The sequence below is a fragment of the Pagrus pagrus genome (genome assembly GCF_965226575.1).
Source record: "Pagrus pagrus genome assembly, chromosome: 2".
Taxonomy (NCBI): domain Eukaryota; kingdom Metazoa; phylum Chordata; class Actinopteri; order Spariformes; family Sparidae; genus Pagrus; species Pagrus pagrus.
Genome location: NC_140186.1, coordinates 34,135,944 through 34,149,621, shown reverse-complemented (window position 1 = coordinate 34,149,621; position 13,678 = coordinate 34,135,944). Strand labels below are relative to the sequence as shown.

Sequence of the window (13,678 nt, the reverse complement as noted above, 5' to 3'; positions counted from 1 at the left end):
AGTTGTTGAACTTTGTATTTGTTTAGTAGCTAAAACATTACGTTTACCACATAAAGTCATTTTAAATATAATATACTGTGTGCCTACCTTCTCAAAAATTATTAAGTGTGTGAGCAGGAATTACCGCCAATGATGGCCATACATACCATGAACTGACTGACTTTATAAAAGCTTGTAAGGTTCACAGTGGGATTAAATTAAGTACATACGTAAACAGAAGCTGCCAGTGTACATTAGTACTAGTAAATCGTTGGTGAAATCAATGCCAATGATGTCCATGTAGGATAAGTGAATGTTTTTATGATTTGGGTGAACTGCTCCTTTTATTAACAGCTTTGCTGTTTAAAAATCCTGACAAAAACACAGATGTTCCAAACTCACCTTTTATTACAAACCAAAAATTCTTTTACATCTATGAAGAAACAAGTGTACAGTGTGCCTGTGCTCATGTCATGTCATCAGTACAGTGTGTGCTGTGTTTCTGTTGGTCTAGTAGCTCCTGGTGGCCTCATATGAATCTGGAAAAGGGAGGCTGACGTGTCCACTTCCAGCCACCAGAGGCAGGATTCCAGCGTTGGGAACAACATTCCATGACAGTGTCAGAGTGATGTTCTTATTGGCCCTGGAGACAACACAGACATGACATTAGCCAATCATATTAGTAGCATGCTGTATTTTTGTGAGCTAACCAGGATGTGGTTCCCTCCACCAAAGGTTTATGGGATTAATAATCTGTGTGTCAAACACCAGTATATGATCCTTACACATTTTGTTCAGCAAGATAATCTTCACAGATGAACACCACTTTAAGGATTTTTGAGACATAAATGCAATCACCAGAGGTAAAAAGCTAATGTTAGGCTTTAAATGTGATTGCATGACAAACATCACCACCACTAAGCTTCCTACTATACTATACACATTTTACTATAAGCTGATCAACGTACAAGTTGTAAAGTCAGAGTTAGAATAGTTTGTAACTGGAGTCGGCCTGTAAAGTCGGACTAGTGAGTAGATGAGTCTGCTTGTTCGCTGTAATGACATTTAATGTCCCCGACAACCTCTGTAGTCTCATTGAGACGCTTTGTTTTTAAAACAATGAACGCTTTATAATTCACATGTGGGTCACTTATTGACTTATATTGTAGAACAAAACATGAACATCTCTTAATCTTGTATTAACCACAAGAAAATAACACACACAAAAAAGAACTTCAAGACAAGGGAACCAGAGGTGCAAAACTGCCAACTTAATTCTGGGTTTTATGACTCATTCTTTCAGAACACTATATAAGATGCAGATGCATATTGTATTGTGGGAAATGTAGGATTCAGTATGTTTGGAGATTGACCCATATGAGGGACTAAAAGTCAGGATATGTCAGCCTCTGTCCTCCTTGATTTTGACCTTAAAAAAAAACAACCTCTACTGTCAGTCCCCCAACTTTATGGAGTGACAATATTCAATTGCTGGATTATTCCTTTAAACTTGGCGGTTTTCAAGTCTGCGTAATGACTGAACAAAACTCCTACTTATCTTTTTTCTGTCAGAATGGAAACACCTTTTGATTGTTTTTTTTTCAGATTTCTAAAGACAGTCTGATTTTGCTAGCCTAAACTATTCGGAGGTAATATTGAAACGCCATCTGTATAATCCAGTAAATTCAAATGTTTCCTTTTCAATCAAACATCAGGGCATGTCACAGGCCATCATTACACCACACATATTGTTTAATTTGGAAGAAGCTACAAGATTTTGCTGCACAGGTCATGTGGATATCACTTTGGGATCTGCACAATTTTGTCAGCAAGAAACATTTGTAATTTATAGAATGATCAAGAGTTTAAAGCATTCACGGATATTAACTTAGAGATCTCCCCCAATCAAGTGCCATGGTGAAGTAACCTCTAATTCAGGAGTGTGTGTGCATGTGTCTTACCTTAGTCCGTTCCCATCATCGAAGAAGAAGTATTTGGATTTCATGTCTCTGAGGTTCAGTTTGGTGTTTTCACCTCGAAGGACAATCTTATCCCAAAGCACCACCTGGTTCAGAGACTGACACACACACACACACACACACACACACACACACAAACACAATGTTCATTGATCAACAGAAACAGAGGCAGCTCATTTTCTTCTGTTGTCCCAAACAGCCACGTTGAAAATAAGATAACATTTACTGCAAGCACATGCATCTGTTAATGAATCCTGATATATACTACATGTTTTATTACAATATTATTACATATAGTAACCCATATACTCAGTGCCCACTTTATTAAGTACACCTGTAAAATCTAATGCAATCCAGTAAAGCAGCTTGATTTAACACTGTCAGAGTTGTCATGGGGCATTTCTAGGGTTTGTCCACACTAGCAATACCTGTGTGTGTGTGTGTGTGTGTGTACTATGACTTACATTGCTCTTTGTTGCGTACTCGGCAGACAGATAGAGAAACAGCTGTTTAACGTTCCAATCAAAAATTGGCTGCAAATGTGGGAAAAGTTGAGGAAGAACAAGAGAAGAGACATTCCCCTGCAGGAAGCAGACCTGCTGGGTGTGACTCTCATCACACACAGATCATGTCAACACCACACAACCACAGTTTAACCTCAGGATTGCTGTAGAACACAGAGACAGGCACTTCTGCAAACAGAACTGACACTAAAATAAGATTTCTTTCCTCTTTTTCCACGTGCCGTACACTAAAGCACATGTCATTTTGAGTAGCAATATTTTAAAGGATATCAGCTGAGAGGTCAAAGGTGATGAAGCCCAGATCACTGCGCTCTCTGGGTCCTGTGAAGTCATCAACATTCTTCCTGTGAGACAGAGAAAGGAGGAGGATTAAGCACTCTTCATAATATATATCACAGAAAAGCAAAACATCCTATTGTCCGATTTTGTTCCAATGTGGTGCAGCTCTAGTTATTATTACCATAACTCTGTTCAAAAAGGTGGAAAAGCTAGAGCAGATCATAAATAAACAACACCTTTAAAGCTTTAGACCATTACATCTGATGTTGATTCGTTTTTATGCTCTCCACATTGATTTTACATTCATTTGACTTGGGTGGGTGCTGTGCCTAAGTCTTATAATGGTTAGGAAAACCCAGCCATACGTACAGACACTCAGTTCATCTGCTAACATGAATTTCAGTAATTTCAGGTTAACGTAATGTTAACTTAATGTTATAATGAACCAGTGTATGTAGTTTCATAGTTTAGGCTGAGTGCTATATATATATGTCAACATGATTGAACTAATTAAGCTTTTTCTATATACAAGCTGTCATAAAAAAAAAAGTTGACCAAAATGCAATATTGTGAAAAATGTATAATACAGTGATCGAATTCTGGAAATGTGTCATCACAAAGTAAGTAAACAAGAATGTTACTGAGCAGTCAGTGACAGTTGTCAGTGCTGGACAGTTTCCTGTACAGATGGATTTCCGTGTGCCATGAATTCATCAGCAGGTGTGAGATGTTCATTGAAGCAGTTCAACAGTGTTCCTCACTATACCAACATCAGTTTCTCTGATTTCACTCTACATTCATAATACAAATTGCTAAAGCTGTCCGCTGGGTCTATATAATTCCAACTCCAACAGTCACAAATGTTTCAAACTGTTAAATCGACCCCAACACCAGCAGCAGGCCCCTCAAGCTGCGTCTGTATACACGATTAGCATCCGAAAGCACCGAGCACCAGCTGCTCTTTTACCGTGCACAGTTTAGCGTTGAGGGTAATAAATGGATCATCGCTATAATGCAGTAACGTAACATGCACAGCAGCACACTTAATGCTAACAGCTGTTGAACGACGATGACTCTTACAGCATGACTTTAGCGACGTGGATGTCCACAGGAACTCTTCTGTCTTTGAAAGCTGTCGTGATGAAACAGCCGAAAGTTAAGGCCGCCATGACGCTCAGAGAGAAGGCGAACAAAGAGTTAGCTCTGGAAAGTACCGTATTCATCTTTCACTACCAGCTACAGCTACAGGAATGATAAGAATAACTGATTCAATAGCAATTGTATTGTACGCGGTAGCTAGCTGCTGGGTAAAAACGGAAGTGTCGCGTTTCTTAGAATTACCACGTACTTCCTGTTCATGCATTTCAAAATAAAACTATTTTTTTTGGCTCTGACCGTTTTTGTCATCGAAAGAAATATAGTGAGGAAAAAGAAAAGATATATCTATGAAGCAAATGTTTGCAACAGAATCGTCAAACACCACTGCTGGAGGAGCAGCTCGAAAAGAGCCTGCCGCAATGAAAATGTATTGAATTCACTGCAGTGGTAGTTAGTGTTTTATTGTCCTGTGGGTACGGATGTACTACCATTTCTGTGTGTGTCACCGTGAACTTGCGCAACAGCAAACCAAAAGGAAATTTAAATACGAGCGATGAGTAGGCGGAAGTACAGACAGATATATATATATATACATATATACGTTGACTGGTCACTCGCTGCATTGTACGCTGATCGTACGTCGACGTCGCCGCCATATTGGATGTGGCAGGCTGGAACGATGCCTCACTCTTGTGCTGCTTGGGGCTGTGTACACCGTTGCACTATCCAAACCAGATCCCGGGGAATTACCTTTCACCGGTAAGATCTTTGTGGTTGTATTTCGCCATTATAACAGCATGTAGACAAGTACATTTGCCAACGTTGTGGATAATGCTATAAATCCAAGCGGTCAAGCCAGCCTCCAGTCAACATTTTGGCTAAACTTATTTTGACTGTTTTCATAAGTGGAGCCTGGCCGAAGTCTATGAAATTACAGATTTTATAAGAAATTAGCCATATTAACCTTAATTGCCCTGAACTAACTACTCTGATTGTTGCTAGTTGTTTAGCTCACTTTTCTCACACTTTGAAGGTTTCCCAAAGATCAAGAACTGAGGAAGCAGTGGGAAGAGGCTCTCAGGAGGGAAGGGTTTTGTGCCAGTCAGTCGTCCACGCTCTGCAGTGAGCACTTCAGACAGGAGGACTTTGACAGAACAGGTCAAACGGTCAGGATCAGAAATGGAGCTATTCCATCTGTCTTCAGTTTCCCAGCTCATCTACAAAGGGTAGGTATAACACTAGGCTGTACACTTAAATCTGTTCAAGTTGTTTTTTTAAAGTATTTTGTCTTTCACTTTAGCCAGTGGCAACCAGGACATCCCAGACCTCAAAGAAGGCTCTAGAGAGCCCATCAGTGGACAGTTCCCAGCCTGTCCAAGAGACTGAACCTCTTCATGTGCCCAATGTTGTGAGTACTTGGTATTAGCTATGCCCCAAACAGCTGTGTATCATGACCCTGGTCATAATCAAACCTCTTGTCAGATATGCGGGCCTCCTGACAGCACATTGTGCTAGCTATGAATGGACAGGCTGTGACTGTGAGTGATGTGATATAAATATGACTCAAAATATTTTCATCCTTGTTTCTACTAGGACCACTCCTACGCACTGCCTACATCCCCTGATGATCTAAGGGCCAGACTCACTGAAGCCTTGGCTAGGGTAGAGAGTCTGGAAAGAGAGAAGAGGAATGCGAAGGATCGAGAACGGAGGGCAAAGAACACATTGCGTGGTCTTCTGGAGGATCTGAGGGGGAAGAACCTCACAAATGATGAGCTGAAAGACAGGCTCGATTTAAACTCAGGTAAAATAAAAGTACAAATTTGGAGACATATTTGATGAACTTAAATGTAAAACACTTTCCCATCTTTGTTAAGACTTCATAGTTATTTTTTCAAGGGTACTTATTAATTAGCCTGTGCTAACTGAATTTCAGATCTTCCAGTACACCTCCTGTCAAAACAGGGCCATGAGTACACAAAAGACCAGAAGGAGTTTGCCCTCACTCTCACCTACATGGTCCGAAAGCTTAGTACTATCAGAGAGTCTCTTCATCTTAATTTCCCACATCCACACACATTGCACTGGTATTCTTCATGTCATTTGAAATCTTTTTTTCTATCTAAGCTGTGCATATTATTTTATCCCGTTATCATGACTGAACAGGGTGAAAGGCGGACATAGCTACACTTATCATTAATACAATAAATAGATAATGATACACAATAAATAGAAGGCTTTTAATAGATCCCCCTCTCCATGATCAATTGGTTGCCGATTGGTATTGACTGGTACTGCTTCCAGTGATTAGTGATCAGCCCCAAAAATCCTGATCAGGGCATCCATATTAAATAACTGCTTTTTAATTTTACTAAGGTGGATGCGTTCTGTGGATGCCAAGCCTGGCCTCAACATGATGATGTTGGACATGTTTAAAAGAAGACAAGAAGAAGACCCAACAATAAACACTAAACAATTCCTCATTTTGCTGGGGACCCCCTGGAACCACTTCAATGACCCCTGGGGGTCCCTGGACCCCACTTCGAGAACCACTGCTTCAAACATGCCGACAGTAGACAGTGACATGTAGTAACACTGGTACTGTCCTTTAAACACGCTGACACTTTGTCTGTTACTGCACCAAGTGTATGTATTTTTAATGTGGCAGCTTTTATGTCCGCTAAAATTCCCTCGGGACAAATAAAGTAATGTTGAATTTTGAATCAGTCTGTTTAGTATGAATTATTCCGGTACTTTTCATCCCATATCCCTTAACTTGTTTAACCAGTCTAGGTGTCTCAAGCACTTAGTCCTCATATGATATTGATCAAACAAAGTATGGCCAACTGACTTGCATAATATATTGTGGATATTTATAATAGTACCCTCCTAGCACCCTAAAAAGTTTACTTTTTTTTAATTATTTTTTTTACCATGAATATTATTCTATACAATAAAATAAGTGTCTATAATTTTGCTGTCATGGAGTATGGACAATTATTTTTAATCATTTTAATGTTTTTGCTTTAGATCTGACTGTTTTTTCAAGTTGTTCGCCCACATTGTAATGCTGCAGTGTATTTTAAGCTCCAAAATGTCAGAAATATTTTACAGTCCTTAATAACTCCATAAAATGAAATTATGCATTTAAAGGGGGAAAATGTGTTAATCCGTCTGACTGAAATTGTTAGGCTACTTGGTATGACACCTAATGAGTTTCCTCATTCATTTTGTTGGAGCTTTGAATTGACAATGAATTTCTTTAGCCTCTGTACATTACAAGCCCATGGTGCAGTGGCTCCTTGATTTTTATCATGAAGTTTGATTTAAAATTTTATTTAGATTATTCAACAAATGGCCACTACAATAATAATAAAAATGTTGATGACAGTAGTAGTCGAGCAGGGCCACAGCAGCAGGGCCGACCATGGTCCATGGGAATCTGTGAGATGAGAGAGCACAGAGACTCCAGGGAAGAAACCAAGTTAATAACATGCTTTAATGAGATGCTTAATGTATGCAGATATTATGGCTATTTATGTAGTTCAAAATGAAGTGAGTAATTCTATCAGGTTGTAAATTATCAGAATGGAATATTGTATCTATAAAATGAGTTTAAAAAAAGATAAATCATTGTGTCAGGCACAAAAATTCTGTCAAAATTGCAACTATGTCTATATATATAGTTTAAAATAGGCTAGGTCATTGTGTTGGGCACAAAATACCTGACACAGTCGACTACTATGTCTATATACATAGTTCAAAATAGGATAGGATTCAAAATACCAATTACAAACAACTACAATGTCTCTATATATTTAAATATAGGACAGTTCATTGTGTCGCGCACAAAATACCTAACACAATCGACTACTCTGTCTATATAATTTAGCTAAATATAAGAGAGATCTTTGTGTCTGGCACAAAATATCTATCATAATTGACTACTCTGTCTATATAATATAGCTAAATATAAGAGAGATCTTTGTGTCTGGCACAAAATATCTATCATAATTGACTACTATTACTACATATATAGTTAAATATAGAATGGATCATTGTGTCAAGCGTAAAATATCTATCACAATCGACTACTGTGTCTGAACATATAACGTTAAAAATAGGATAGATCAATGCGTCGGACAGAAAATATATCATAACTATGTCTATATAATATACCTAAATATAAGAGAGATCATTGTCTCTAGCATAAAATACCTATCACAATTGTCTACTATTACTACATACATAGTTAAAAATAGGATAGATCATTGCGTCGGACAGAAAATATCTCGCAATCGACAACTATGTCTATATAATATACCTAAATATAAGAGAGATCATTGTCTCTAGCATAAAATACCTATCACAATCGACCTCTTTGTCTATATACATAGTTGCAAATAGGATAGTTCATTGTGGCAGGCACAAAATACCTATCACAATTGTCTACTATTACTACATACATAGTTAAAAGTAGGATAGATCATTGTATCAGAAGCAAAATATTTATCACAATCAAGTACTATGTCTATATATACAGTACTGTGCAAAAGTTTTAGGTAGGTGTGAAAAAATGCTGTAAACTAAGAATGCTTTCAAAAATGGAAATGTTAATAGTTTATTTTCATCAATTAACAAAATGCAGTGAATGAACAGAAGAGAAATCTAAATTAAATCAATATTTGGTGTGACCACCCTTTGCCTTCAAAACAGCATCAATTCTTCTAGGTACACTTGCACACAGTTTTTGAAGGAACTCGGCTTGTAGGTTGTTCCAAACATCTTGGAGAACTAACCACAGATCTTCTGTGGATGTAGGCTTCCTCACATCCTTCTGTCTCTTCATGTATCCCAGACAGACTCGATGATGTTGAGATCAGGGCTCTGTGGGGGCCATACCATCACTTCCAGGACTTCTTGTTATTCTTTACGCTGAAGATAGTTCTTAATGACATTGGCTGTATGTTTGGGGTCGTTGCTGCTGCAGAATAAATTTGGGGCCAATCATACGCCTCCCTGATGGTATTGCATGAAGTATCTGCCTGTATTTCTCAGCATTGAGGACACCATTAATCCTGACCAAATCTCTAACTCCATTTGCAGAAATGCAGCCCCAAACTTGCAAGGAACCTCCACCATGTTTCACTGTTGCCTGCAGACACTCATTATTGTACAGCTCTCCATCCCTTAAGCGAACCAACTGCCTTCTGCTACAGCCAAATATTTCAAATTTTGACTCATCAGTCCAGAGCACCTGCTGCCATTTTTCTGCACCCCAGTTCCTATGTTTTCGTGCATAGTTGAGTCGCTTGGCCTTGTTTCCATGTCGGAGGTATGGCTTTTTGGCTGCAACTCTTCCATGAAGACCACTTCTGGCCAGACTTCTCCGTACAGTAGATGGGTGTACCTGGGTCCCACTGGTTTCTGCCAGTTCTGATCTGATGGCACTGCTGGACATCTTCCAATTTCGAAGAAAAATAAGCTTGATGTGTGTCATCTGCTGCACTAAGTTTCCTTGGCTGACCACTGCATCTGCGATCCTCAACGTCGCCCGTTTCTTTGTGCTTCTTCAAAAGAGCTTGAACAGCACATCTTGAAACCCAAGTCTGCTTTGAAATCTTTGTCTGGGGGAGACCTTGCTGATGCAGTATAACTACCTTGCGTCTTGTTGCTGTGCTCAGTCTTGCCATGGTGTATGACCTGTGACATGAAACGGTCTTCCACAACCTCACCTTGGTAGCAGAGCTTGGCTGTTCCTCACCAAGTTTTAAGCCTCCTACACAGCTGTTTGTTTCAGTTAATGACTGTGTTTCAACCTACATGTGAAATTGATGACCATTAGCACCTGTTTGGTATAATTGGTTGATCATACACCTGACTATAAGCCTACAAAATCCCTGACTTTGTGCAAGTGTACCTATAAGAATTGATGCTGGTTTGAAGGCAAAGGGTAGTAACACCAAATATTGATTTGAATTAGATTTTTCTTTTTTTCCACTCACTTTGCATTTTGTGAATAGATAAAAAATAAACAATTATTATTTATATTTTTGAAAGCATTCTTAGTTTACAGCATTTTCACAATCGACTACTATGTCTACTGTACATTTATAGTCGAAAATAGCATAGATCATTGTGTGGGGCAAAAAATACCTATCACAATTGACTACTTTGTCACCATATATAGTTAAAAAGAGGGTGGATCATTGTGTCACAGACAAAATACATAACACAGTCGACTAGTATGTATATACCTATATAGTTAAAAACTGAATATATCCTTGTTTTGGGCACAAAATACCTATCACAATCAACTACTTTGTCTATATTTCAAAATCTTTCTGTATTTTAAAAGAAATTTAAAATATGTTACTCTGTACTTACCACCTACTTACCATAAAATGTGCACACCTGGGAGATGAAGTATTACCCAGCATTAATTGAAATGCATATAAATACAAGATTAACGTTAAAGAGTGATTTCAATCATCTTGAAAACGGCCCATCTCAATAGGACAAAAGCAGCCTTTGTATTTCAAGACGAATGAATTGCAATACTGAAAAAAAAAAACCTTGAACAAAGATTGAATGTAGGATACTTGCGAAAGTTCGTTATCCTGAGATCCACTGTCGATCAAGGGGATGAAGGCATCACTCTTCTGTGTCTTCTGAAGTTAAGGGTGTTGATCCATTCCCCGGGTGGACGACCTCACAAAACCCAGTCAGGTGCGATCAGCATTGTAGTTTGTCTTTAGTTTTCTCTGTGAATGTCAGTGTTGATGTGTTCACTTGCCTTTGATTTGAGTTAACAGTGTGACTGTAGAACACTAGTCATAATGGAGTAGAACTCCTGATTTGTATTTGTAAAACAACAGAGTTTTTTCTCATATATTGTATATTTAAATGCACACACACACACACACACACACACACACACACACACACACACACACACATTCATAAACATTAAATTGCATTACCTTAAATATGTTCTTATCAGCAGATGATGAGCTTAAATTTTTTTTTAAGTTGAATTTATGTTTCAAAACTGAGATTTCTGTCCATGTGCAAAAACAGATATATGCCTGCACTGGGGGAACATAGTCACTTATAGTTCAATAACATATTTTTGCATTGGTTGTATCGGTTGCCATGTTTTGTTGTCGTTAACCTGAAAGATTACAGAGCTTATGTTCAGTATATGCGTATGCACACATTATATTGCATTTATTGGGAGACTTTTAAGCAGCATCACTAAAAACTAGTTTGTACTTTTGCTGAAAACAAAGATGTTTTCACAGCTCTGTTGGAGCTCAGCACTCCTGCTGCTATGTGATGGCTACTCGTATATAATGTGACACTAAGTGAACATCAGGAACAACAATTTCCCAAAAACTGTGTTTAGTTATATTTCAGCTAGAATCTGAATTCAACTCCGCTTTGAATGCATTATAAGTTGTATTGATCTACAGTCTCCTCTGCAGTAGATGAGAAATTATAAAGAAAAGTGAAACAGGCCGAACTTAATAAACATTTAAGGTATTTTCGATAGGTCTGTCATCCTAAGTTATGCAAATTGCCTATTTTGCTGTCTTATACACAAGTCTTGGTAAATACACCTCTACTCTAGGATCATGAGGAGCTAAGGGACATAGACTGTAGTAACCATAAATTAAAGTACATGGACAACAACGTCAGTTGCAAAATGTAATTTTTAGTATTCAATTTGCAGGTGATCATAAGCATTTGAATAAAAGATGAATGAAAATGAAAAGTCTTTAGTCTTTCGGTTTGTCAACAGTCTTTAAAGTCTGTGTGTTCTGTGATCACGTTCAGTATTTGTCTTGTCAATCCATTGTCTGTGGTTAAATGTTTGTAACTCTTCCTGTGACAGTTTCTTGAAATGGTGTGTGTAGCAGTCCTGGCAACTGGTATCGCCCTACCACCAGGTGGAGTGTTGGATGAGTCAATTCTGCGTTTGAAGTACACTGGGAATAGGATTGGATCTTTAAAGGTGGTTCTCACTCTTTCCATAAGACCTGACATGTTTTTTGCAAACAGAACTTCAAGATTTCATTCTATTTGTTGTACAACAATCATACTAAAGCGTAACAACAGAGTAACACCAGGTGTCACATACAGTATAATACTCAATGATAACATCTTCAGGCCTAGTTCAGAAACTTTCAGTTTAGTGTGAGTTCAGCAAGCAGAGTTCCAGTGTGTGGGGTCTGACGGCAAAAGCCTGATCACCCTTTGTCACTGACCGTGACCAGGAGTAACCCGCAGGGCTCCATACGTAGGTCTCAGTGGGCGTGAGAGCACATACCAGGTTAGTAAATCTGAAATGTATTTAGGTACAAGGCTGTTCAAGGCTTCAATGGGCAGCCAGAGTAGGGAGGCAAGCCGTAATGTGGTCATTCTATTTTGTCCCTGTAATGAGCCAAGCAGCAGCTTTTTGGATCAATTTTGGTAGGATCTAAAATGAGAGTTAGTGAAATGGCAAGAAAACAGAACACATAATAGAAACGGAATGATGAGTTGGCTGGAGTCATGGCAAGAAGAAACTTAAGTAGACACTGTTGGGTGCAAGTGGTTGAAAGAGACCTGTTAAAAGAATGGCAAGTGGTCAGATGGACATATACAGGGTCAGATAAAGTCAGACAGTCTTTTTGGTCATTTTCTTACAATAAACAAAGAGATAGTAAAATGTTTTGTGCTGTATGTTCTCCCACTTAGCCACTACGTTTGTCATTCCACTGTATTTTGCCTTTATCACAATTAGGTATACACATCTCAATTAACCTTATAGATGTAATAACAAAACTAAATCATTAAGATCAAGGCGAGGTTGGTGTCGAGCTTGTTCACCTGCCAGAGAGAACTTTTTGATCGTTCATCAAAAATAACAAATGGGAACCTGTTAGATCCGAAATAGATTCCTCTTCTAGAGAGTCACAGTGCTAAAGAGGTGAGTTGTGATTCGTGATTTAAACGTGGACAGGCTGGAGTGTTTAGGAAGAGAGCTCCAGATATATCCATAAGTACAAAGAGCACTGCCTTTAAAATAAATGGGAAACAATTAAGAGCACTTATGGGAGTTAAGCTGTTGTTTTTCAGTGTGTTCATGACATTCAGACAGAGGCTGCCACAGTTTGACCTACTTTAGAAAGTGGCAGTCAGTAGCTTGAGTCTATACAGCAGCTGCTGCTCAAGTTACACTGCTATGTTGCATATGTGTAGTGGGTGGCTACACCTACTACGTACCAAGCCTTTCTGAAAGAGAGGCTGTTCAGTTAGACTGATATGTAGGGCTGATGGTTGCTGTTGGTTATCTGGTGTGCCTGGTCCACTCAGTCCCATTTCATTTTGGATTAATTTATCAGAGGCAACTGATGTGTGTAGATATGCTTTAAATGTGTAAGCTTTGTGGGGTGATGTGGTAACATCACCTGCCCCTGAATGTGGCCACGACCAAGGGGAGGTAAAAAGTGGGGAAACAACAGACCTTAATAAACCCAATTTCCATTCTAGGAGAGGAGGTGGAGGTGTTGGAGGGCTGGAGCGATGTACTATAAATGTCTCAGAGTCAGTAGAATAAGGATGTTCACAGTAATGCTAGACTGTACTACCTGAGGAAACTCAAGTTCTTCAATGTGCGCAGCAAAATATTGCAGATCTTTTAGTCTGTTGAACAACAGTTTTTGCTGCAGTCTGCTGGGGCAGCAGCACCAGAGCCACTAGTCTAAATACTTCTATTTTGTCTCTAATGTGATACTATTTTTCATTACAAAAGATAATGTCAGATTACGAGTG

The 13,678-nt window shown here is 38.7% G+C and overlaps 2 protein-coding genes across 2 annotated transcripts; one reads left to right on the top strand and one right to left on the bottom strand.

Moving 5' to 3' along the window:
• Positions 1 to 369: 369 nt before the first annotated feature.
• On the bottom strand, positions 370 to 4,093 carry spcs3 (signal peptidase complex subunit 3). The gene is made up of 5 exons (XM_084376243.1): positions 3,842 to 4,093; positions 2,753 to 2,826; positions 2,423 to 2,499; positions 1,941 to 2,056; positions 370 to 622 (listed from the first exon to the last, which is right to left on the bottom strand). The coding sequence occupies exons 1-5, from the start codon at positions 3,982 to 3,984 to the stop codon at positions 490 to 492; spliced, it is 543 nt and encodes a 180-aa protein (XP_084232369.1). The 5' UTR covers positions 3,985 to 4,093; the 3' UTR covers positions 370 to 489.
• A 308-nt stretch (positions 4,094 to 4,401) lies between these two features.
• On the top strand, positions 4,402 to 6,577 carry LOC311270526 (THAP domain-containing protein 6-like). Its single transcript, XM_084375446.1, has 5 exons — positions 4,402 to 4,618; positions 4,893 to 5,085; positions 5,160 to 5,267; positions 5,453 to 5,663; positions 6,236 to 6,577. Exons 1-5 carry the CDS (start codon positions 4,413 to 4,415, stop codon positions 6,274 to 6,276), a joined length of 759 nt encoding a protein of 252 aa, XP_084231572.1. The 5' UTR covers positions 4,402 to 4,412; the 3' UTR covers positions 6,277 to 6,577.
• The last annotated feature ends 7,101 nt before the right edge of the window (positions 6,578 to 13,678 follow it).